The sequence below is a fragment of the Aquarana catesbeiana genome, linkage group LG10 (genome assembly GCF_042186555.1).
Source record: "Aquarana catesbeiana isolate 2022-GZ linkage group LG10, ASM4218655v1, whole genome shotgun sequence".
Lineage (NCBI taxonomy): Eukaryota > Metazoa > Chordata > Amphibia > Anura > Ranidae > Aquarana > Aquarana catesbeiana.
The window spans coordinates 170,691,719-170,718,824 of record NC_133333.1 but is presented as its reverse complement, the minus strand read 5'-3'; the positions used below and the strand labels follow the sequence as shown (position 1 = coordinate 170,718,824).

At 41.3% G+C, this 27,106-nt stretch overlaps 1 protein-coding gene across 1 annotated transcript in view; it reads right to left on the bottom strand.

The window, feature by feature from the left end:
• The window catches only part of C1QTNF12 (C1q and TNF related 12), a 203,430-nt gene that overhangs the window by 69,096 nt on the left and 107,228 nt on the right, over nt 1–27,106 (bottom strand). Inside the window, exons 3-6 of the mRNA XM_073602960.1 lie at nt 25,833–25,950; nt 16,301–16,485; nt 14,913–15,021; nt 12,434–12,524 (exon numbers count right to left, since the gene is read on the bottom strand). Coding sequence (XP_073459061.1) covers nt 12,434–12,524; nt 14,913–15,021; nt 16,301–16,485; nt 25,833–25,950 — 503 coding nt within the window. The remainder of the gene's footprint in view (nt 1–12,433; nt 12,525–14,912; nt 15,022–16,300; nt 16,486–25,832; nt 25,951–27,106) is intronic.

Sequence of the window (27,106 nt, the reverse complement as noted above, 5' to 3'; positions counted from 1 at the left end):
GTAATTTTTTGGATTTTCAAGACTTACCACTTGAACATTATTAACATTAGTAATGTATTTTTGGTGTGTTTTTTTTCAAACTCAATGAGATTGTTGTCCCTTGTTAATTTAACATTGTGTGTAAAATCAATGATTTCAAAGAAAACACATAAAGTCTTTTGCTAAACTCAAAAAATATCCATTTATTCATGGTCAAAATAAAATAAAGAGGAAGTCAACGCTGGAAAAAGTCGGTGTACCAGAAAATTGGGATCTTGAGGAGTCCATATAAGAGGGAGCACAATCTGGTCCAAGAATCCCAGAGATCAACAGCACCAGCAGATGATCTAGATGTCCCCAGACTGTGGTCCTACAACAGCCTGCGTCTTCTGTCAGACCAGACTGAACCCAGGTCATCATTTTCTTCTCTTCCCTGCAGCCTTTCCTCCACGCTGCCCTGCAGCCTTCCCTGTAGCCTTCTTTTGAGGCTGTGGCTCTGGTGTTTCAGTTGTGGCAGGAGGAGGAGGAGGAGGAGGAGGAGGAGGAGGAGGAGGAGGAGGAGGAGGAGGAGGGGGGGCTGCCTCATGTAGTTGGGTGTTTTGTGTTAGCGTGCCCTGCAGCCCCTTATGGATTGTTTCCCCAAATAGGCGCTCACAAATGAGGCGCTGCTCCCAATCCATCTGAAGAAGCCTGCTGGCTAAGTAGCAGCCATAGGATTCTTCCGCTTCGGGGGGGCTTTTTAAAAAACGGGTGGCCTCTTGCATGAGGCGCAGGGATGCGTCCTGTGTGACCATCCCCTTCCTGGCCCTTTTTTTGGGAAGGTGGAGGGGAGGCACTTGGGATTCGGTCAGGCTTCTACTGGGCCCAGCCACCTCGCTTGGCCCAGCCACCTCACTGGGAGCAGCCACCTCACTGGGAGCAGCCACCTCACTGGGAGCAGCCACCTCCTGCCTGACACTGGGCCCAGCCTCCTCCAGGATGATGGTGAATCCGGCCTCCTCCAGGCTGTCCATGGGCCTGGTCTCCTCCTGCCTGCCACTTTCCCCACATTCCTCCTGGATGGACTCATCCTGTGTATAAAAAAAGGACAATAGTTTGAGTATATTTTTTTGGCTTCATCAATGACACACAGTTTGCTTCTCATGAATAGCAAATTCAATGTGAATACTTCTCTTTAATAAAAGAGTCTAATCAGACACCATAATTATTTCAAGCAGGTGCCAAACATATTTAGCCACTACTGTCAATTGATATGTATACCCAATTTTGAGTGCCAAATTATTTTAGACAATTATAACATCCAGTTAACATCATTAATATTAGTACAGTAAATATTTGTTAAAATAATTTACCTGACTCCAGATGGTCATATCTGGTTCATCCAGGATGGAAGACCCAGCTTGCTCCTCATCAGCCTCTGCTGGGGTGGAGGGAAGGGTGGAGGGAAGGGTGGAGGGAAGGGTTGAAAGTGATGGCCTGGCTTCATTCTGGTCATCCAGAAAACGGAGTTGATTGTAGTACCACAGCCTGGGTACATAAACATCATCTGCTGATGCTCCTGATCTCCTTGATTCCTGGATCTTCTTATGCTCCCTCTTATACATGTTCCTCAAGCCCCCAATTTTCTTGAGCAATGTCTCCATTGTTGCTTCCGGGATGGTCGCCTGGACAAAGGCCAGAAGTCTCTCCAGCGTTGACTTCCTCACATGCTTAGCATAATACTGAGGGTGTTTCACCTCCCACAAATTCCTCATCTCTCGATATTTGGAAATAAAAGATGTAAGGAACTCTGGATCCTTAAATAGGGGATTCATTATATCTGGAAAAGATGAAGTCACAAGACAAAAAACACTTTTATTATAGGTTTCGGCTAACCCCTCATCATCTTCTCCCTATGTAGGCCTCATCAATCTATCAAGCCATATAGGCCGCTTGCTACAAAGTCATGACCATAAAAACCAAAAAAAAAAAAAAAAAAAGAATATATCTAAAATTACCTTCGTTTTGTAACGTCCAGGTCCACTATCACCTACCACAGAACGTACGTACGACACGTGCGCAAGGCCCCTCTTTATACACTACGCATGTGTGAAACTCCGCCTGCGTCGCCCGCCCCTGACGTTCGAAATTAACTCATGTTCTCCGCCCCCTAATTCGACGCACAGAACGTACGTACGACACGTGCGCAAGGCCCCTCTTTATACACTACGCATGTGTGAAACTCCGCCTGCGTCGCCCGCCCCTGACGTTCGAAATTAACTCATGTTCTCCGCCCCCTAATTCGACGCACAGAACGTACGTACGACACGTGCGCAAGGCCCCTCTTTATACACTACGCATGTGTGAAACTCCGCCTGCGTCGCCCGCCCCTGACGTTCGATTTTAACTCATGTTCTCCGCCCATTTTTTGTTACGGCGCGTAGTGGAGTTAAAGAATGGCGGAGACACCTGAAATGTTGACGACCTCAGGTAGTGGAGACAGCCCGGAGGCTGGAACGTCAACAAAATCTGTGAGGCCTAGATTTAAGGCCTCTAATATGAGTTTTAAAGAGATGGTGGAGATGGTGGCCATTCTTCACAAAGACGACTATGATGGGAAGTATGGGCCGTACGCACGGCCAAATTTGCGCAAGGCCAAAATAATGGCGAAGGTGGTGGAAACTTTGCAGGCATCTTTTGGGGTCCAGCGCTCCAAAGACCAACTGCGAAAAAGATGGTCTGACCTGAAACTCAGGGAGCCGGATCAATACCGACGTATCCGGAAAGTTCTTAAAAAAAGTAAGTACTTGTCGTGTTTTTATCTTGTGTTTATTACCTTGTATATTGCTCCATGTGCTTTTCCTTCCTATCCGATTTTTGTTTTCATCGTTTTAAACGATCTTTTAAGAAACCTCGTTAGTTACATATCTATAGATATATACATATACACATATATATACATATGTGTATATATATATATATATATATATATATATATATATATATATATATATATATATATATATATATATATATACACATATATATATATATATATATATATATATATATATATATACACACACATATATACACATATATATATATATATATACACACACATATATATATATATATACACATACATATATATATATATATATATATATATATATATACACATACATATATATATATATATATATATATACACATACATATATATATATATAACTATATATATATATATATATATATAACTATATATATATATATACACACACATATATATATATATACACATACATATATACATATATATATATATATATATATATATACACATACATATATATATATATATATAACTATATATAAATATATATATATAACTATATATATATAAATATATATATATATATATCTAACTATATATATATATAAATATATATATATATCTAACTATATATATATATATATATATATATATATATATATATATATATATATATATAAACGAGAGAGAGAGAGAGAGAGAAATATATATATATATAGAGAGAGAGAAATATAGAGATAGGTAGATAGATAGATATAGAAATTTAAAACATTCTTTTGGAAGATTTGAAGTTATCTTAATTTTTTGGCTTTACATTTAGTTAGATAGTTTGAGATTTTGTTCCAGATATAGAGAGAGATCAAAAGATTATTAACTATATTTTGAGATATTGATATCTATCTATCTATCCGATATGTCTTTCTAATTTTAAATATTGAGGTAAAATAGGAACTCTACACAAACCACTTCATTACAAATGTTGGAAAATTACTATGTACTAAAATATCTGTGTGCTAATTAGATTAAAATAATTTTTTGTTTCACATAGGGGAAAAATCACTCAGCCAACCCAAAGCAAAACATGATTGGGAAATAAGCCCAAGTCCCATTGAGGATGTGGAGGAAGGAGAGGTGGGCGACATGGGCACCCCACCAGGTCAGTGTCTGACACACCAGCTTACGGTAATCTATGCATGGCTGCCTTTTATTTTATGTAATTTTTCTACTCTATTTTAGGTGATCTGGTTGTGCTGGAGTCAAGCAACAGCGCCACCCCCGAGGATGTTAATGAACTTTGCGACATGGGCACCCCACCAGGTCAGTGTCTGAGACACCAGCTTTATGGTAAGGTAAACTTATGTGTGCATATTTCTAAACATATTTTTTTTTTCATTCCACTTTAGGTCCAACTGACTATTTTACCCCAGACAGTGCCCAACGGCTAATTGCTCAAATCATGGCCTGGAATGGGGAGATCGATCAAATGCGGAATCGGCTGGATCGTATGCAGCAGGAAATGAAGGACATGATTGATGTTTTGGGTCGAATCTAAATGCCCTTTTTTAAACCCCAAAACATCAATCATGTCCTTCATTTCCTGTTTTGCTGACCCCATTCTGGGCCTTCTCTTTTTTGTTTTGGCCAGAACATAAATGGCTGTTTAAGCTAATGTAAAAAAGGAGGGCTGTTTCTTGTAAATACCTCACAAATCCACAAAAAAATAAAAATTGATTTTCAAAAAAACACAAAAAATCAAAAAATAAAAAACTTGATTTTAAAAAACCAAAAAAAAGAAAAAACTTGATTTTAAAAAACCAAAAAAAAAAAAAAAATAGATTTTAAAAAACCAAAAAAAAATAAAAAACATGATTAAAAAAAAAAAAAAAATTAAAAAACACTTGATTTTAAAAAACCAAAAAAACAAAAATATACAAACTTTATTCAAAAAAAATAAAAACAAAAATAACTTGCTAAAAAAATAAAAACATAAACACAAAAATTGCTTTAAAAACAAAAAAAAAAAAAAAAACACAAAACAAAACTTGATTTTCCCAAAACCAAAAAAAAAGCCTGTTTGTGAAAATCAAAAAGCCAAAAATATTTTTTTGTGGATTTAGGTATAAATATTTAGATATAATTATATTTTGCTACATTATTAAGATATCATTCTATTTTTGTCAATGAACATTTTATACTAAATGCAGAACTGAATGCATAACAACCATTAATAAAAACATCTCCTTATAGGAATTAAATAAATGTGTGGTTTGTTATTTCAAGGCTCAGTATCATTTTAGTTATAATTGTAAAAAAGTTGTTTACAGTGGCAATGGAGCTTATTTAGACATTTAAAATTACAATACAGTTGGCACTACAACTGCTCGACCATAACCTAGGAGACAGCCCAAAAGAAAGGCAAGCAATAAATATAATGCAAGATTTCATCAATAATTTTTTTATTGTCAAAAATTATATATCCTGGCCCATTGCAATGGCCCCCCTACCCATAAAATAATTAACATATTGCTGTCTAACTTGACGGGCACTTTGGGGGGCCAAGCCAGTACGGACAGTATCCAGGCCTGGAAGGTTGGCTTCTATTTGTCCGGCCTCAGGCCCAACTGTGCCTATATAATTTGGAGCATGCTTATTTAAAAAGTTGTGCAGAATGCAGCACGATAAAACAATAAAATTAAGTTTGTATTCCGCCAAATTAATGGCTGTTTGAAACAGGCGGAACCGGCTGGCCAGAATTCCAAACGCATTCTCAACCACTCTTCTAGCTCTGGCCAGCCGGTAATTAAAAACCCTCCTCTCCGGGGTGAGTGTTCTTTGGGGGAATGGCCTCATGAGGTGCTTGCTGAGAGCGAAGGCTTCATCGGCAATGAAGACAAAGGGGAGTCCTTCCACGTTATCCTCATCAGGTGGCAATCCCAGGCCACCACTCTGGAGACGCTGGCAGAACTCCGTCTGGGCAAATACTCCTCCATCCGACATCCGGCCATTCTTCCCCACGTCCACATATAAAAAATCATAGTGTGCCGACACCACCGCCATTAAAACAATACTGTGGAACCCCTTATAATTAAAATAATATGACCCCGAATGGGGTGGTGGCACAATGTGGACATGTTTCCCATCTATAGCCCCTCCACAATTGGGAAAGTCCCAACGGCTGGCAAAATGGGATGCCACAGTCTGCCATTCCTGTGGCGTTGAAGGAAACTGGGAAATCAAAAAAGAAAACCAAAATCAATTAATTTGTAAGCTAACATTGCAAGAAAATTAGACAATTAAAAACATTATTCCCCAGCATCAGTATAACATTCAATAATTTAATTGTTCTGGAATAACTAATATGGAAAGGCACACTTATCAGATTGCTCACCCCCTCTGATGGAACATTGATTACATTTTAGGGGGTTGTGAAATCCCTAAAAAAAATTACTTTGAGGACACGCAGGAATTTAGGGACTAAAAAGGCTACAAGACTGCAGTTGTCGCACTCTGCAGGTGCAGTTGCTAACCAGCTTACAGTAAATGAGGTAATGTAAAAAGGCATTCATGTTGCAAGGAGTACACAATCACATGCAAGGGCAATTAATGAAAACACTTTGAGGCTTGCATATGATTTGATGATGGAAATCAGCAGAGCTTCTGCTCATTTACTAAAGCACTGGAACAAATGCACTTGTAGAGTGCACATGCATTTTGCAAAGTGCCACATATATTTGCTTTAGACAAATCAACACCACAGAACATTCCAGCAAATTTTAACGAGGGTGGGGGTGGGGGGGTTGTGAAATCTAGATAATTGCTCATTAGCAGCAAACTATTTGGAGTGAGTTTAGGTGGGGGGGGGGGGGGGGGGGTTGTGAAATCTAGATAATTGCTCATTAGCAGCAAACTATTTGGAGTGAGTTTAGGTGGGGGGGGGGGGGTTGTGAAATCTAGATAATTGCTCATTAGCAGCAAACTATTTGGAGTGAGTTTAGGTGGGGGGGGGGGGGGGGTTGTGAAATCTAGATAATTGCTCATTAGCAGCAAACTAAATACACTCAAACAAAATACATTCCAAATGAGTAGACTAGGTGGATATGTTCCCATCACTTCATGCTGGGAAGGTTATTGAAGGAAAATATACATGCATGACAAAAAATAACAGGAAAAAAATCCAGCATGTGTGAGGATAAAAAGGGGACATTCACACTATATTGCAATGATGGTAAGTAGTGTTTGAAGCAAGAAATACATTATATTATCAAAGATTACATAAAAGAACATGTGATGCTAATAAAAGAAAAATATCTTACCTTAATATAGTCCTTCTGCAGGACCTGTATGATGGCAGAACAGGTCTCTGGGATAATGATCCCCAGAGCCTGGGGGGAGATGCCTGTCGAGAACTTAAGGTCCTGCAGGCTTCTCCCTGTGGCCAAATACCGCAAGGTAGCGACCAGCCTCTGCTCCGGAGTGATGGCTTGCCTCATGCAGGTATCCTGCCTGCTGATATAGGGGGTCAGCAAAGCCAACAAACGGTCAAAAACGGGGTCCGTCATCCGGAGAAAGTTCCTGAAATCCTCAGGATTATTCTCACGGATCTCACGGAGCAATGGCATGTGACAGAACTGGTCACGCTGAAGCAACCAATTCTTGGTCCATGAACTCCTCCTCGCCCTGTTCATGGACTGGTCTTGGGCTGAAGAATAAACTACAGCACCAAGCACATACAATGCACGAGCTCGACGACGAGTACGTACAGGTAACATGGCTTCAAAACGGTCGGCTGGTCAGAACGCACTAAACAGAACGCACTGAAGAACAGCAAGGCCTGTGAAGAACGACCTGAAAATCAGGAACGAGCGGCCAATAAAACAAAGATTTCTCAATGCCAACTGACCAAACGCACTGAAAAGCAGATACAAACCTCACAAGCACAGACTGAACAACAGTTAAAACGAACTGAAAAATACGAGTCTCACAAGCGCGAATCGTCTCTCACCAAACTTCTACTAACACGAGATAAACACGAGATTAGCAGAAGGAGCCCAAAGGGTGTCGTACGGGCTATTGAACTTCCGTTTTATAGTCTCGTCGGACTTGGTGTACGTCACCGCGTACTAGGCTGTCGTACTTTTGTGTGGTCGTGTGTGCGCAAGTCCGTTCGTAACAAAGTCTGCCGCAAGTCCGCCGAAGGTACGTCGGAAGTCTGTCGGACAGGCTGTCGGACTTTTGTAGACGAAAAGTCCGACCGTGTGTACGCGGCATTATACCTTGAGTATAGGGTCAGATAGGCTTTTGTGATTCCAAATCATCCCTTAGGTTACAGCTGTTCACAGATCGGGGTAAAGAGCCAATCACAGCAGCTCTTTAACATGTGACCAGCTGTGTCAAATCACAGCTGATCACAGTGTAAACAGGATTTGCCGGTTATTGGCAACCCTCTCGGACAGCGGACACGTTCTTAATCCCTCACGATCTTAATCCAAAATTACCACAATTCATGCAACATATGCAGAGCAGTTCTCCTGCTCACTACTGTAAAAAAAAACAGCTGCTGAAAGAGAGATAAAAAGAAACATTGGGGGTTATTTATGAAAGGCAATACCACTTTGCACTGCAAGTGCACTTGGAAGTGCAGTTGCTCTAAATCTAAGGGATAGATCTGAAATGAGTGGAAGCTCTGCTGATTTTATCATCCAATTATGTGCAAGCTAAAATGCTGTTTTTTATTTTCCTTGCATGTCCCCCTCAGATCTACAGCGACTCTACTTCCAAGTGCACTTGCAGTGCAAAGTGGATTTTCCTTTAGTAAATAACCCCCATTGTGTCCTTCTGTTATTTTAGAGATCAAAGGGATGACCTTCAGTCTGTAAATGAGGTCAGTTTAACCACTTAAAGAATAAGGTTTTTTCTGACACTTGTTGCTTACAAGTTAAAATCATATTTTTTGCTGGAAAATTACTTAGAACCACCAAACATTTTATATATTAGATCCTGTCTAAATTGTCCCTAGTATGTACGAATGTGAGTTAGGGACCTTAGATTGTAAGCTCCTTGAGGGTAGGGACTGATGTGAATGTACAATGTATATGTAAAGCGCTGCGTAAATTGACGGCGCTATATAAGTAAATAAATATATATATATATATATATATATACTGTATATATATATATATATATATATATATATATATATATATATATATATATTTAGCAGACACCCTAGAGAATAAAATGGTGGTTGTTGCAATAATTTTATGTAACACTGTATTTGCGCAGTAAAATACAGAAATACAGTTCAATTAATTAAAAAAAAATGAAAACAGTAAAGTTAGCCCAATGTTTTTGTGTATTGTTAAAAATGATGTCACGCCGAGAATCATGAGAGAATTGTGATCATTATTCTAAGCAACAAAAATTATGATTCTCACTTTATCCAGAATCGTGCGGCTCTAAGTACATATCATTTTACTTGTTTTTTTTAACTCTAATCCCATTAGGTCAATCTTTTTACAGAGAATGTATAATTTTCAACAATAGTGATTATGATTATTATTGTCGTTAGTACCATCACCATTAATAGTAATATTATTATTATTACTGTATGCTTTTTTTTAATTTATTTACTTTACTTATATTAATTTTTTATTTTAATTTGTTTTACGGCTCTACAATTATATTGTATAATGTATGGTTCAATTTATACACATAACAGTTTCAAGAGTTTTACCTATTTATTTATTTTTCTCATTCTCATTAGGTTACCATATCACCCTCAATGTATCATTTCAATAGTAACAATCATTATTATTATTGTTATTATTTTTTTTCTGCACTCATATTCTCATTTTTGTTTAGCACTCATGTTCTAATATTTGTGTAATTATTTTGACACTCTCACTACTATTGACTGTTTGGTTTAAATTATGACCCCGTGGAGGGGATATTGCATTGATATCAGATTGATATGAAAATCTTCTTATGTTCTTCCTAGCCCTGATGAAGGGGGCACTTAGACACCCCCCCCCCCCGCAACAAGTTGGCTACTTTTTGACTTGTACCCCTGACCTTTAATGAAATAAAGTTGTATCTGGACCTCTTAGCAGTGGTGTAGTGCTTCAATTTCAACTCTTTATTATGCGGAGCCTCCATGATTGAAAGAAATGGGGGGGCCAAAGACAGTAGGGCTGAGGTGGAAAGGACTAGATGATGATGGGTTTCCTCAAGCCAGGCAATAAAAAGGGCTCTATCTGACTTGCTGAAGCATCTAATACACACTGTGACAACCTCATAGTGTGCAGTGAAATTAGAGTAAGTCATTTTAGTAGGACAGGAGCTTGCAAAACTGAGCAAGACTAAAGGCAAGGCTGGAGTTTGGCTTTAAAGCTGTGATATAACCCAGTGTAACCACAGAAGTGCATAAAAGCAGTGCATGCACTAATGATGAAGGGAAAAATGTAGTAAACTATAACAACCGGTAATCTATAACAGCCCTTCCTTTTATGTGGAAACTACAAGAGAATCTGGTTCTAAGAAAATGTATTCATAACTAATGATGAACAAGAGATATTGTGGTTATAAATCAACACTTTGCTCTTTGCCCCAGCATTTCAAAACCTTCTAGTGTCAGTTTATTAGGGTACAGATAAGATGTGAGTTTTGATGATGGGGGACTCCCTAGAGCATTGCTGGGTGTCACAGCTATCTATTCATTCATTATTATTTCTATAGTGCTTTTCACCTGGGGACTCAAAGCACTTTATCTTCTGTTGGGATAGATATGAAGAAAGCCATCTTGGGCTGGGTTATTAGAATATCATACTAGGAACCAATTAACCTACCAACATGTCTCTGGAGTGTGGGAGGAAATCAGGGCACCCAGAGTAAACCAGGGCACCCAGAGGAAACTCATGCCAGCACAGGGAAACATTTAAACTCCATGGAGATTGAATTCTGGTCAAGACTTAAACCAAGGGAGACGTGCTAACCACTAAGCCACTTGCTGCAGATTATATTAACCATTTTTGCATTAAAAGTAATTGTCCTAGAGTTTAAAGTAACACTAAATGCTAAATCTATTGAAGCATGTATTGTTAACGCAGAAAAGTCCCCTCTATTGCTCTTATGCCCCGTACACACGATCGGATTTTCCGACAACAAATGTTGGATGTGAGCTTGTTGGCTGAAAGTCCGACCGTGTGTATGCTCCATCGAACATTAGTTGTCTAGCAGGTTCTCAAATTTTTCGCCGACAAAACTTTGTTGTCAAAATTTCTGATCGTGTGTACACTAGTCCAATGCACAAAAGTTCACGCATGCTCGGAATCAAGCAGAAGGAACAGCACTGGCTATTGAATCTCCTTTTTCTCGGCTTGTCGTACGTCTTGTACGTCACCACGTTTCAACGTTCGTAATTGTTGGCCTACATTTGTGTGACCGTGTGTATGCAAGACAAGTTGGAGCCAACATCCTTCAAACAAAAATCCATGGTTTTGTTGTCGGAAAGTCCGATCGTCTGTATGGGGCATTAGTCTCCTCCAAATCTCCAAATTCCTTTTTTTCCTGCTGTGATCCAACTTCTTGTTAAAGGGTGGCTTTATTCGTTCTCCATGGTCCCACTGTATGTAGGAACACAACTACCCTCTCTTGCTCACTCCCAAGATGGAGTACAAATTACTACAATGAATGTGCAATGCTCATTCCAAACACATGGAAGTGAGGGGGAAAAGTAGAGGTTTATAAACTCACAGAGGATGTTACAAAGGCAGAAAAACACATCAACAAACAATTGAATGAAAAATAGATCAGAGTAGTGGATGTGTATAAATTATATTGGAGAATAAAGGGCCGTACACACAGGACAAATATCAGGCAGCATTGGCCGTTTCAGTAGAAACCAGCCAACATTTGTCCCATGTGTACTGCAGCCGGTCCGACAGGGCGCCTTCTGTCGAAGGGGCATGACCGAAAAAGGTCTGCCGATTGGCATCTCTGCCTATGGCTGACTGGTGTGTTCTGCCAGGGAGGGGGGGTCTGGGGGAGCAGTCCCCCTGTCAGAACACAATAGCTCAGTGGGGAAGATCCTCCTCAGGTGTTCAGTTTTTCTTTCATTCAGCCTGCTGGGTTTTCTAGGGTGTACCAGGCTTAAAGATATCAATTTATGTGACTTTAATATCTCCTGGATGATGTCTTCAACACCATAGCAACATTTGCAGTCCATGCTTGCCTGTAGGTAATTGTAGTGGGACAATATTCACAGTATAAGTCTTGAGGCTTGCAGGGCTAAATATCACACAGACACATAGAACTAAAAAAACTGCTTATTCAAGCTGCCATTGTAGGCATAATGAGACAAAGGCCATCTATTGGTTTTCTTCAATGGGATGGCTGCATAGGAAATGCACTATAGACTGAAAATCATCTCTCCCCACTATCCCACTATCATTTTACAAATGTACTATTCTGATAATCTACTAAAAAAACTTTTATATTCATCCATTTACATGACCAATTCCCTTTTTTATACAGTAAATCACTTTGTAAAAATGTTATTTATGCGCAGTGCTCTATTACCATGTTACATATCTTTACTACATCCCATTTCATGATAACATAGGATTCAGTAGAAATACTCACGTATATCCATGACAAAGGGACTCAATGCATATCAGGACCCGGACGCTGTCACGTGGGCGCAATTGTCCCTTGCTCTTCACTTCACTGTGATCTATAAAACAAAAAAAAACTGTTTCCTAAGGTCTGGTTGTTTATCATAGAGCCTATCAAGTATTGCTCTGTATCAGGACCAAAATAACTTGTTTTACATAGTTACATGGTAGTTACATAGTTAGTCCGGTTGAAAAACGACACAAGGCCATCTAGTTCAACCAATAACTTGTGTATTTTTGTAGATAAATACTCATGAATTTAAATGGTAGTAAACCGCTGTGTGCAAGGTAAAGCCATAATGTGCTAGTATGCATTGCATACTAGCACATTATGTGAAACTTACCTGAAAACGAAGCACTCCAGCGGCACGCTGTCACCGCTGACAAGGCTTCCATCTTCACCTGGTCTTCCTTCCGGGTTCACGGACTGCAGCTGTGTGAGTGGCTGGAGCCGTGATGACATCACTCCCTCGCTTACGGCACAGGACTCTGAAGGAACAGCCTGGGTGGCCGTTACTTCAGAGCGCATGTGCCAGTGACATCACGGGCTGCATGTACAGTAAATATCTCCTAAATGTTGCAAGTTTAGGAGATATTTACAGTACCTATTATAGGCTTACCCATAGGTAAAAGTCAGAGATGGGAGTTTACTCCCAATTTAAAGGACACGTATAGCCAAATCTATTATATTCAGGTTTAGAAAGGGTTGAAACCCCACCATATTATTTTTTGCTGTCTGTGTCCTGTTGTGGAGATTAATTTTACTAGCTGTTCAGGTGACACAATAAAAAATTATAGGAAATTCCACAAAATAAGGGCAATTCCCATCTTATACACTGAAACATTTATCCCCATTGGATGATTTACTCTCTCCACTTACTCTGGTGACAACTCTAAAATGCTAGATTCCCCCTCATATTTTTTGTTTCAGTGCCAATGGTCACCAGGACAGCTAAAGGGACCAATCTTCCTAGCGAGCCCACAGGCCACAGTAAAAACTTGACAGGTGTTCTAACCATCCCTTACTTTATACAGAATCAAAAAAATATCTTTACATACACTTTAAATAAAACTTGCAAACTCAAGATATACATAATAACCAAGTGCATTCATTCAACTATGAACGAACTCTTGCGTAAAACTACAGTCAAAATATTTTAGAACCTTCATTAGGTTTGTATTGCTGTTTGTTTCACTGTTAGAGAGATATCTCTATACTATTTTTAGTAGGCAGCAATAAAAAGAAAACATAATGACATTTGTTAATTGATGCATTGAATATGTTGTGTTGAAAATTTGCTCTAATCTTGGTGGATTGTGCACATTGGACATTTAGTCCCGATGCATGGGGCTCTGGTGTTTTGCCGTGGGTGCAGGATACAGGTGCACCATCCAGCCCTGCTTTCAGCAGCCTGATAAATTCTATTAGAATCTGACAGATGGACAGGGCTGGGCGGTGCAACTAGCAGTACCTCCATTTGGGGCAGTTTGTACCCAGGGATGAATGCCCAGGATGCATACTGCCCTAAATGTACATACTGCTGAGTGCACCATCCAGGCCCACCCAGCAACTGCAGCTTTCGGATTCTCATAGTATTTACAGGCTGCCAGAAGCACATGTTTGCCCTGCACCCAAAGGGTCGGGGCTAAACGCAAAGTGTGCATGCGGCCTAAAGCTTATAGTTTTTACCTATTTGAATACAAGTGGCAAATGTAGGTGCCATGAAAATTAAAACTTCCTATATATATATATATATATATTATACTAGTTTACACTTTGGGACTATGGAACTTTGGACCTTTCCTCTTTATCGCAGAGTAGATGATTTGCTGCCTTTGTGGAGATTATAGCCACTTTATTTCTTTGTTTATAAGCAGAAGACTTAGGATGATTTGAACATTAATAAATACTTTGGATTGTATGAAAACTCATAAAACAGCTCTTTTTAAATGGGTTGCTTATTATAACTGATGTTGTTTAAATGATGGTCCCTTCTCTTTTTGATGAATTCCATGTATATATTTTTTTTAGTAATTTATGAGGCTACAATAAAGGTTGTCTGATTTTATCTATAGACCACACTCAATTAAAATGTTTTTATTTAATCACTTTACTTAGAAATAATGAGTGTTGTTCTAAAAGGAGTTTTCTTGTTAACCAAGTAGGTGGACACCTGCCTCCCAACAGTTTAATTGCAATTAAAAAAACTGACAGAGGTTCTAACCGTTTTCACACTACTAAAAAGTACACTTGCTGCAGTGGCTATCCCCACTGAAGACTTTCTCCTCATTTCCTGTCCCAGTGACTAACAGGAAGCGAGGGAAGATCACCCTCAAGAGGCTGTAACATGCAGCCCTTTCCTCTGTTCTGTTCTCGACACATGGCAAAGATTTGAACAAGATATGACTTTATCAAAACTGGAGAAAGAATAATCCTGTTGACCAACCTATGTGAATATGGGCTGAAAACTGGTAAATCCCCGGAACAGTAGCTGTAAAACGACCCAGTGACAAGTTCATTCCCGAACCCCGGAGAAAGGCGCCTTTAGCTGTCGGCTGAAGTCAAATAAAACAAAAAACAAAAAAAACAAATACAGTATTACAAAGGTTTAGACAGTTCAGTAGGTGATTCATCCAATGTTCCCAAGTCCAAACAAGCCAAAATGAGATGTGTAAGATTTGTTTCATAACAAAAAATGAAAATGAGGATTCCTCAGCAAAGTATAAGTCATAATTGTAGATCTACATTTCATAGAAGGTGTATGGGTCTCCAAACACCAGTATATGTAAAGCCATTCATTGTTTTGGATAGGATACAGAATGGTCAAAACCAAGGGCATAACTACAATTTATTTGACTCTACAGTATACAGAGTTAATATCAAATTACTGGATAACTAGGAGGATGTAATAAAGATATGTACCAAAAGCATAACCCCAAGGCTTGATCCTGTCCATGTGATCTCATCTCATCAGGAATAGATATCAGACAACCTCTTTAGTGGGGCCCCCTTCCCACCCTCAGGCCCCATACTAGTTGTGTGGGCTACTTTTGGTTATAGTTACACCTTTGGCCAAGATATCTTTATCAGTCCCATCAGTGTGATCTCCTTTTGCTTCCTGCTCCAGAGACACATTAGGAAGTAACAGAAAATCTCTCCAAAGGATTTTTCCCACTTACACTAGACTTCACCCCATATACTCTTTACTTTCTGTCCTGACAATGTTCAGGCAAATTTACACATTTTCTAAATATCTTTTTTTTTTCCAATACATTTTTTGTAAAACCCCTTTACTGTTGGTAGCGTAAAGGCTAGCTAAACCTCATTAATAAGGCCCTCCCACCCAACACTTGCTAATTCCTGAAAATATATATACATGTTTGATAGCAATGCAGTTGATTTAATAAAGGCAAATAAACAATTCACTTTGCAAGCGACGTTGTAATTTTCCCCAGAGCTTAATGTATGAGGTGAAATTTAATTTGCAAAAAATGCAAACATGTGCAGGGAAAACAAAAACTGCATTATTGCTTGCACATGATTGGTTAATGGAAGTTTCACCTCATTCACTAAACTCAGGGGAAAAATCCTTTGCGAAGTAAATATTCTATTTGCCTTTGTTAAATCAACCCAAATGGGGTCTGTCAAATAAGAGCCAATTCATCCGCATCTGGGCATGTCCTGTTTTTTTAGTCTGTCAGGACACCATTTTGGAAGTAAAATTTCAATGGGAAGTACACTAATCTGTTCTTCGTACACCCATAGTCCTTCAGTATCACATGTGACTCCTAATACATTTAAATATCACTTCCCTTTTTTTTTTTTATATCTTACCGTCTGAAAGTTCTGAAGTTCTGCCAATGTTCTCTTGTCCACAATGATAGACCCTTTAAGCCGACAGTGGAAAGCTTCATCTATCCTTCTGTATGGATAGAGATCCTTGATAGGAAGCAATAAAGGTGGAGGCTCACTGGTGTGTTCTGAGGTATCACCAGACACTGTCCGACGATCTGTGGCGTCTTTTGGGAGCAAGAAGATACTCATTTATTATGGCTATACAATGCTAGAGGAAACATAATATGGATCTATACAATATAACCACCCCCAATACCAAGCCTTGTTTAAAGTGTGAATATGCTACTTGGTGAGGACGAATCCAAGGATTGTGTGGGTATTTAGCTAGATTTTAGGTAATGAAGCATATAGTACCGAGAGAAACATGGAGGCTACCATCCATAACTTCTTTCTGAAAATGCTAGTTGCCTGGTTTTACCTGGCTTCATTACTTTCTTAGTCGCTAGTCCTTTACTTTATTATATAGATACATGTTCCCTTTCTAAACCTGCAATCACAGCACCTGGCAGGGGAAAGACTTTCAGAACCAACTAAAGCTGGCCATAGATGGTTCATTTTTTTTTGTTCTTCCGATGGGCTGAAAAAAAAAAAAAAAAAACTAACATCGAGACATTGTATTCTGACAGCAGGGCTGCTGCCAGAATACACCGCTTAGCGGCTGTAGCCAATTGTCTGCAGCCAGTGATCAGCAAAAGTTTTCCAGCTTGTCTGTTCGGCCACACATGGATTTGAATTCAGCCGGTCCATCTATGGCCAGCTTTAGTTTGTGGATCTGCAATGTCACATGACCAAATGTGGACAGCCACAAAGGAAGGTGATGCTAGAAGACTTCCCTCTATCTGGTGCTGTGATTGCAGGTCTGAACAGGGAACAGCTATCTACGTATATACCGCTTCTGCTTGAGATCTGAATGGGGGAGCAGGAACAATATCTCTCACTCTCTCACAGCCCAATTATTATATATCAAAAATTCGGGCTGAAATCAGACCTGAAATGGTGAATGGAGACTCCTGCTGTGAGCCGCATGCGGCTTAGATGTGAACCCAGCCTGAAGGATCTCCCTGGACAGTTGATGCTGAGCTCAATATTCAATACCCAACACTTTAACTATTATCTTCAATATGATGCCAACTGATCTTCATCATTCCATTTATTATGTTTTTTAAGCTATACAATTGTCATTAGATGAACGTGTATCTAAAGCCAAAATGATTTTTTCAATTTGTCTGGGTAGAGCAGGGGTGGATAATAGTCCAGTGTAATGTTTTTTGCCATCTGTTTCTCATTGGGGAAATTTCTCTTTACTTCTTGTCCTGTGGGCACAACAGGAAATGAGAGATAATCTCTCCAAATTGAAATATATACTCTCTTAGAAAGTTGTCACTAGAAGAAAATGGCTCCTCTATTTCTGTTCTAGTAATGTTGGTGGTGTTCTGTTCTCAAAATTTTGGACTTTTCCTCACTATCAGTCCTGGTGACAAGGGTCTACAGTACAAATGGAGAGGGCAATTCTCTGTTCTCCATGCAAGGATATACTTGCACAGAGAACCAAAGACCTGTAGGGCTAGTGTTCATGAGCTTTTGGGATCATTTAAGGTCAACTTGAGATGTTTGTGTTTTTAGTCTTCTTTTCAACTAATGCAAATGCATGACAGATGCACAGCTAACACATAACAAAAGCATCTCAGCCTCTTGTGTATACTGGCCCATAGGGTATTGACATTATCATTCTGATTGGTGCTGCTTCACCTCACCTCTTTAATCACAGCAAAACTCCGGATTGCAATTTAAAAAAAATAAAGCTCTCTTAAATGGTTTCTCACAGACCTTTAACTATCATAAACAATGACAGAGTTGCCATTATCTATGCTGTCCATGCTATCCATTAGCCTTTATGCAGGGCAACTGCGAACAAAGAAAGAGTGTCTTTGTCTTGATCACACTTATAGTAGAAAATTTAAAGCTAAAGTTTAGGTATGTTCATTTTTACATAGTTACAGTGCCTTGAAAAAATTATTCATACCCCTTGAAATGTTCCACATTTTGTCATGCTACAACCAAAAATGGAAATGTATTTTATTGGGACTTTATGTGATAGACCAACACAAAGTGGCACATAATTTTGAAGTGGAAGGAAAATGATAAATGGTTTTCAAAATGTTTTACAAATAAATATCTGAAAGTGTGGTGTGCATTTGTATTCAGCCCCCTTTACTCTGATACCCCTAACTAAAATCTAATGGAACCAATTGCCTTCAGAAGTCACCTAATTAGTAAATAGAGTCCACATGTGTATAATTTAATCTCAGCATAAATACAGCTGTTCTGTGAAGCCCTCGGGGGTTTGTAGGGAACCTTAGTGAACAAACAGCATCATGAAGGCCAAGGAACACACAAGACAGATCAGGATTAAAGTTGTGGAGAAGTTTAAAGCAGGGTTAGGTTATAAAAAAATATCCCAAGCTTTGAACATTTCATGTGGATCACTGTTCAATCCATCATCCGAAAATGGAAAGAGTATGACACAACTGCAAACCTACCAAGGCATGGCCCTACACCTAAACTGACAGGCCGGGCAAGGAGAGCATTAATCAGAGAAGCAGCCAAGAGGCCCATGGTAACCCTGGAGGAGCTGTAGAGATCCACAGCTCAGCTGGGAGAATCTGTCTACAGGACAACTATTAGTCGTGCTCTCCACAAATCTGGCTTTTATGGAAGAGTAGCAAGAAGAAAGTAATTGTTGAAAGAAAGCCATAAGAAGTCCCGTTTGCAGTTTGCGAGAAGCCATGTGGGGACGCAGCAAACATCTGGAAGAAGGTGCTCTGGTCAAATGAGACCAAAATTGATCTTTTTGGCCTAAAAGCAAAACGCTATGTGTGGCAGAAAACTAACACTGCACATCACTGCACACAGCATCCCCACCGTGAAGCGTGGTGGTGGCAGCATCATGTTGTGGGGATGCTTTTCTTCAGCAGGGACAGAGAAGCTGGTCACAGTTGATGGGAAGATGGATGGAGCCAAATACAGGACAATCTTAGAAGAAAACCTGTTAGAGTCTGCAAAAGACTTGAGACTGGGGTGGAGGTTCACCTTCTAGCAGGACAACGACCCTAAACATACAGCCAGAGCTACAATGGAATGGTTTAGTTCAAAGCATATTCATGTGTTAGAATGGCCCAGGCAAGGTTGAGATCGAAGAAAATTAGGGAAACTAGAAGAGAACTAGAAAATTGCTGTTCACAGATGCTCTCCATCCAATCTGACAAAGCTTGAGCTATTTTGCAAAGAAGAATGGGCAAAAATGTCACTCTCTAGATGTGCAAAGCTGGTAGAGACATCCCCAAAAAGACTTGCAGCTGTAATTGCAGCAGAAGGTGGTTCTACAAAGTATTGACTGAATACAAATGCACACCACACTTTTCAGATATTTATTTGTAAAAAATTTTGAAAACCATTTATAATTTCCCTTCCACTTCACAATTATGTGTCATTTTGTGTTGGTCTATCACATAAAATACATTTACGTTTTTGGTTGTAACATGACAAAATGTGGAAAATTTCAAAGAGTGTGAATACTTTTTCAAGGTACTGTACACTGGTCCAGCTTGGACCAAGGTAAGCATGTATGTGTCATACATGTGGGACCTTTTTGGAAGCTGGAAATTACTGTAGTAAGGCACCTACTACAGTGATCTCCATTAGTGCCCAGTCCTAGTCTGGAAACACATTGCATTATCTAATTTTCAAAGCGTTCTCAGATTGGATGAGGTGAGGACCATAGCGTTGCCTCCCCGCTTCTCCAGCAAAGTGTTCACTGAATAGAACTCAAAAACCAATGGAGATTATTGTAGTAGCAATGCTTATTACAGTGGTTTCCAGCTTCCACATGAATCCCACAGGTATGACACATAGTGTATATACTTACACAGGTGCAAGCTGGAACAATGTAACTACAGTATGTAAACAATACCATAGCTAAACTTCAGCTTTAATTCTGAGCTAAAGAACATCCTTATTTTAAGAAGGGTTAATAGTCAATCGATTAGTTGGAAATGATTTATGAAACAAAAAAAAGCTGAGTTAGACTTACCGGTAACTCCTTTTCTGAGAGTCTTCCAGGACAGCCCATGAGACCTTGGGCTCCTCCTACCAGGACAGGAAACACGTCACCCCCACCAGATAAAAGGGCGGTCCTCCAGGCCCATGTCAGTATTCTCAAGAACCGTAGGACCCTGCAAAACATATGCATAATACACATAACTTCAGACAATACCGGGTGGGAATCCGGCTGTCCTGGAAGACTCTCAGGAAAGGAGTTACCGGTAAGTCTAACTCAGCTTTTCTCCAAGCGTCTTCCAGGACAGCCCATGAGACGATGAGCCAGAACTTACCAGTCTAGGGAGGGACAACTGCCTGAAGGACCTTACGACCAAACGCCTGCTCCTGAGCTGATAGGAGATCCAGTTGATAATGTTTAATGAAGGTCGAGTAACTGGACCAAGTGGCAGCCCTGCAAATTTGTTCCGGTGAGGCACCAGCCCTCTCAGCCCAAGACGTAGACAAGGCTCTAGTTGAGTGCGCAGTAACAAAAGGTGTAGGGACCTCCCTAATTTTGTAAGCTTCCAAGATGGCTTGCTTTATCCATCTAGCCAATGTGGCTTTAGATGCACTATTCCCCTTGTGAACTCCAGAAAAGAGGACAAACAAGGCATCAGTTTTCCTAAAGGTCTTCGTGACCTCAAGATAGACCAAGAGAATACTTCTTACATCTAGAAAACTAAATTTTCTTTCTAAGTCGCCCTGTGGCGAACTACAAAAGGTTGGCAATACAATGTTCTGAGATCGGTGGAATGTACTTGCCACCTTGGGCAAAAAACCTGGATCGGTTCGTAACACAACTCGATCCTCAAAAATCGTGAGGAAGGGCTCCCTTACTGATAGGGCCTGCAACTCACTTACCCTACGAGCTGAGGTAACAGCTATAAGGAACACAGTTTTTAATGTAAGTAACTTAACTGACATACTTTCCAGAGGTTCAAACGGAAATTCTACCAGAGTTTGAAGTACTAGGGACAGATCCCACGTTGGACAACTTCTCACTACTACTGGTCTGGCCCTAGAGATAGATTTGAAAAATCTGGCTATAGTGGGATTTTCCAGGAGAGAAAACTTGAGGAACACACTAATAGCTGCCGCCTGTACCTTTAAGGTATTAACAGAAAGACCTTTGTCGACACCCTCTTGGAAAAATTCCAAAATAGACGGAATATCATGAGTTAATCTATCATTTTCAGATAACCATGAGTTAAACCTTTTCCAAACTTTGGAATATATGGCTCTAGTAACCGGCTTCCTGCAATTAACGAGAGTCCTGACTACTTTGTCAGAGAACCCTTGGGCGCTCAGTATCTTTTCTTCAGATACCAGGCCGTCAAGTTTAAGGAAACCACCTGAGGGTGTGATACCTGCAATAATAGGTCTTCCCTTTTCGGAAGACTCCACGGAGGCTCTGAAACCAGAGACTGTAGCAGGGAAAACCATGGCCTCTTGGGCCAAAACGGGGCAATTAGAATCAGATCTGTCTCTTCCAGCCGAAACTTCCGGAGGACTTCTGGAATCAGTCTGATTGGCGGAAAGGCATAACATAGGCCTGGAGGCCACGGGTTTGCCAGAGCATCGATCCCCAAGGCTTGGTCTGCCGGGTTCATGGAAAAGAATATCTCCGTCTTGCGGTTGTTTCGGTTTGCGAACAAATCCGCTACGGGATAACCCCATCTCTTGGTTAGGTCTGCAAAGACTTCGGGATGAAGGGACTAGTTGTCTCGGTCTATCCTGTGACAGCTGAGATAATCTGCCAGGCAATTGTTTGTCCCCTTCAGGTGTACAGCAGAAATAGAGGCTAGATTCCCCTCTGCCCATGAAAGGATCTCCTGGGCAATGGACTGAAGCCTCTGGCTTCTCGTGCCTCCCTGCTTGTTGATATACGCGACTGTCGCTATATTGTCTGACAGAATTTGGAGGTTGTGACCCCTGATCACCATCTGAAAAGACTGGAGGGCTCTCTGGACTGCAAGCAGCTCTCTTTGATTGGATGAGGCCCTTGCCTCCTCTGGGGACCACTCTCCTTGTGCTACCATTGCTGAGGTGGGCCCCCCATCCCCAGGAACTCGCATCCGTGGTAATCCTTCGGGAAATGGGAAAGGACCATGGGAGACCTCCTGCTAGGTGCTGACCAGCTCTCCACCACCACAGGCTTCTTTTTATCCTGTCAGGAAGCCAGATCCTTGACTCCAGGGACTTTACATCCCCGTCCCAGTTTCTTAAAAGAAACCTTTGTAACGGACGCTGACGGAGTCTCGCCCATGGTACTGCGGGAAAACATGAGGTCATAAGACCCACTGCCCTCGACACCGGTCTCAGAGAGACCGAATGGTTGGTCTGCAATGCTGACATAGTCTGGAACACTTTGGTAATCTTCTCCTGAGGAAGAAAAACTTTGGTTCACTGAGCAAAAATCGTAACCCAGATAAGTTACTTTCTGGGCTGGAATCAAGGACGATTTTTCTTTGTTTATTAGCCAGCCTAGGGACTGTAAGAAGTCCTGTACAGCCTGGAGATCCTCCAACAGCCTTTGGTATGATTTTGCCACTATCAGGAGGTCGTCTAAATAAGGGATAACCGTTATTGCCTTTAATCTTAGTGGAGCCAGCGCTTCCCCCAACACCTTCGTAAAGATGCGTGGGGCTGAGGAAAGACCGAAGGGGAGGGCCTGAAATTGAAAATGTCGGGTCCCCATACCCGTCTTCACTGCCAATCTCAAAAACTTTTGGAAGGCTGGATGGATAGGGATGTGAAGATAAGCATCCCTTAAGTCCAACTTGGCCATAAAGCAGTTTGGGTATAGTAGGTTTTTGATTGTAAAAACCGTCTCCATACGGAAATGCTTGTATCTGATGGACTTGTTTAAGGTCCGGAGATTCAGGATAAGTCGAAACTTTCCTGCCGGCTTTCTGACCACAAATACATGGGAATAGAATCCCTTGCCCTGCTCCGATCGAGGAATAGGAATCAGTACTTTTTGATCTAATAAGTCTCCGATCTGGAGACCCAGAGCCCTCGCTTTCTCCCGATCTTGTGGAGGAAATGTGACCAACAAACGTTCTGGTGGTTGGTGAACAAACTCCAGCCTGTACCCATTGGTCACTAGGTCCAGGACGAAGGGGCTCAGAGTGACTGCTGCCCACTGTGGGATGAAGGCCCCTTAATCTCCCTCCCACCGGGGAACACAAGTCACTGCGGCTTGGCGGGCTGTTGAGGAGGGTTAAACAGCACTCCCCCTTTGCCTCTGCCTTTGTGCCCAGTCCAATGCTTTTTCAGCCTGCTGTCCTTTTCTCTAGGACTCTGTTGCCTGCTTTGGCCCCGAAAAAATTTTCTGGCTGTCTGAACTCTCTTTTTCTCTGGAAACGCCTTTTTCTTATCAGCCGTGCGTTCCAGTGCCTCCTGTAGACCTGGGCCAAATAAATGATCGCCAGATAAAGGAAGGCCACAAAGGCGCAACTTGGAGGCCAAGTCCCCTGACCAGGTCTTAAGCCAAAGGCTTCTCCTGGCCGAGTTCACTAGAGCCGAAGTCCTGGCTGACATTCTTACCGACTCAGCGGAAGAATCTGCCAAAAAACCCACTGCCTGAAATAGGAGAGGAAAAGACTTTAAAATTTGCTCTCTGGAGGTACCTGCTGACAGATGTGACTGAATCTGAGTAAACCAAACCTCCAGATTTCTGGCCACACAAGTGGAAGCCAGAGCTGGTTTCAGGTTTCCAACTGCTGAGTCCCAGGCTCTGTGGAGAAGGATATCCCCCCTCTGGTCCATCGGATCCTTAAGCGTACCCATATCATCGAACGCCAGGTCCGAGTTTTTTGAAACCTTTGAAAGAGGTGCGTCTAACTTGGGATTCTTATTCCATGGCTGCGCAGTGTCCTCATCAAAAGGAAACCTCCTTTTTAGGTTACTAGAGAAGAATGGTTTTCTCTCAGGATTATCCCATTCCAGTTTAATAGTATCAACCAAAGAACTATGAACTGGAAAAACTCTTGATTTTCTCTTATGCAATCCTTTATACATAAGATCATGTTTGGATAACTGAACCTCTTACTCTTTTAATTCAAGGGTAGTATAGATAGCCTTTAATAATTCATCTACATCCTCAACAGATAACTTAAATCTTGAGCCTCGAGTGGATTCTCTATCTCTGGGCTCTGTATCTGACCCTGATTCTTCCAGAGAAGAACGGGTAGATCTGACCTCAGCCTCAGAGTCCTCACTCTCTGCCTGCTGCGGAGTGCTTACTGACGCCTTCAGTGAAGACGGACTCTCTGCTGGAGTCTGGAGCTTGTCAATAAGCGTTCTAAAGGAACTGAAGGTGGACGCAAGCTCATCCCTAACAGAAGTAAGCATCTTCTGGCAAGAGGCAACCGGGTCATCCTTTACTAGACCTTCTATACAGGTGCGACAAACTGCTTTGCTCCATGAGGAGCTCAATTTGTTTGCGCAAACCGCACATTTCCTTTTAAGTGGCTGCGCTTGGGCCTTGTCCTGAGTCTTGGTCTGCAAGACAAAAATAAATGACCCACAATGTAATTAAAGCCACCCAATCACTCCGTAACACCACGTGCAGGAGGGAGGAAATGTGTCCCCTTACACCCACTACTACAGAGGGGGGAGGGGGAGGGAACACTCACAGGGATAGCAAGGTGGTGACAGAACACCCCAGGCTTACCTGTGAGGTGCTGGTGTTGGGAACTGCATCCGCTGCCTGTGCAGGTACTGCAGGAGGATCCATTCTGCCCCTCTTGGTCATCCACAGCCTGGCTGCTTAACACCAAGAAACACCAGCAGCCAGCGTTCTCTGTTCGCGCCGTTTATGAAGACTGGAACCTCGTCTCCGGCGCCCGATGATGAGGTCATATGCCCCGGAAGTAACCCTCTCCAGGCACTTCCTGTGGGCCAGCTTGGAGCGCAATAGCTCCGCCCCCTCGAGCGCTGCGGCTTCCTCCATTCCCTGCTCAGATCAGCCACGCTGTCGGCAGGAAAGGACAACCGAAGCTCAGCTGAGCTATAGTGCAAAGCACTGCGCTAGGGGCATGACCTCACACCGGTCCTGGCCCTCGCCAGGCACTGAGGACAGGGAACAGCAGCACAGTCAACCTCCCCAGCGGTGTGCTGCTTCTGGCAGAGGAAGAGGTAAGTGATATGCCCCAGAAAATAGCCATACAAAGCCCCTGCTTATAAGGCCTATGGGAGCAGGTTCCATGAACTTGTTACCCCCCGTCCGGAGGAAACACAAATAACTGACATGGGCCTGGAGGACCGCCCTTTTATCTGGTGGGGGTGACGTGTTTCCTGTCCTGGTAGGAGGAGCCCAAGGTCTCATGGGCTGTCCTGGAAGACGCTTGGAGAAAAACAAATATATAAGGTTGTAAAGGCCACACTATGGCAATATAGCTCTATTTACCTCGGAGCATTTGCTTAAACTCTTGCAACAATACTTCATGGGTGACCTCAGCCCCTGGCATTCCTGGAGGTCCAGGGGGGCCCTGTGGTCCAGGGGGGCCTGGTGGCCCAGAAAGTCTCTGATGAAGAAAAACAATAAATTAATAAGTAAGTAGTTATACAGAACAGCCTGAAGACCTTTAAACCTTAATCAGTGAAGTACAAATTGACACCAGCCTGTTGCTTACTTCATATTTCTAACTGCTCTATGAAATAATTGCAAAAATCTTTAACAAGATACCTGTTGATAGCAGCTAAAGTCCTAATAACACGATATTGGAAATCTACCTGCATTCCATCAATTAAAGAAATGATTAATACAATTAAGGAATTTTACGACATGGAGGAATTAGTAGCAACAGCTAATGGATCAATAGAGAAATTTAATCAGATTTGGTCACCATGGGTTATTTTGAGAAATTCACCATACTTTGCTCAGTTTACAACTTAGAGATACATATAACACAAAAAGGGGTTGGGATACTCTAATTGTAGTTACAATTCACACCCAGTGTCCTAAAATCTTATTAAGATGTACTGCCTAAACTGGGGAAGAATTTTTTTTTTTTTTTTTGGGGGGGGGGGGGGGATATTTATTATAGCAAAAAGTAAAAAATATTGTTTTTTTTTTTTTTTTTTCAAAATTGTCGGTCTTTTTTTGTTTATAGCACAAAAAATAAAAACCGCAGAGGTGATCAAATACCACCAAAAGAAATACCTATTTGTGGAGAAAAAAGGACATAAAATGGTTGGTTTTTGAGGGTTGGAAGTGATGAGGCTGTGTTGTGGAGCCTGGGAGGGGACCATGGGGCCAAGGGGGCTCTGCCTCCAGGCTGGAGCTGAGGAAGGACAGAATAAGGGCAGAGGGATATCCACTACCCTACAGTCTCTTCTAGGGGACACCCTGGCTAGCATGGGAGGGGGGGAGGCCTGAAAAGCAGTCTTCTCAAAACCAGCAGGATTCCAGGGACAGTGTGAGTACCTCAACTCCCCCAGGGCCTAAAAGGGAGAAAGCTGCCATATGTAATTTCCAGCAAGCTTTTCTGGGACTGTGCCAACAAGCTAAACCCAATCCTTTATTCTGGAACACTTTACCAAGCAGCCAGGTGGGCTGGCATTTTCAAGAGAGACATAGTGCTCCTGTAAGTTTGGAACTTTGCAAAATTCCACTAGGCGGACATAGAGCTTCTACAAGGGGAATTCCTATTGCCATTTCCAGAGAGAGACTGTAAATTG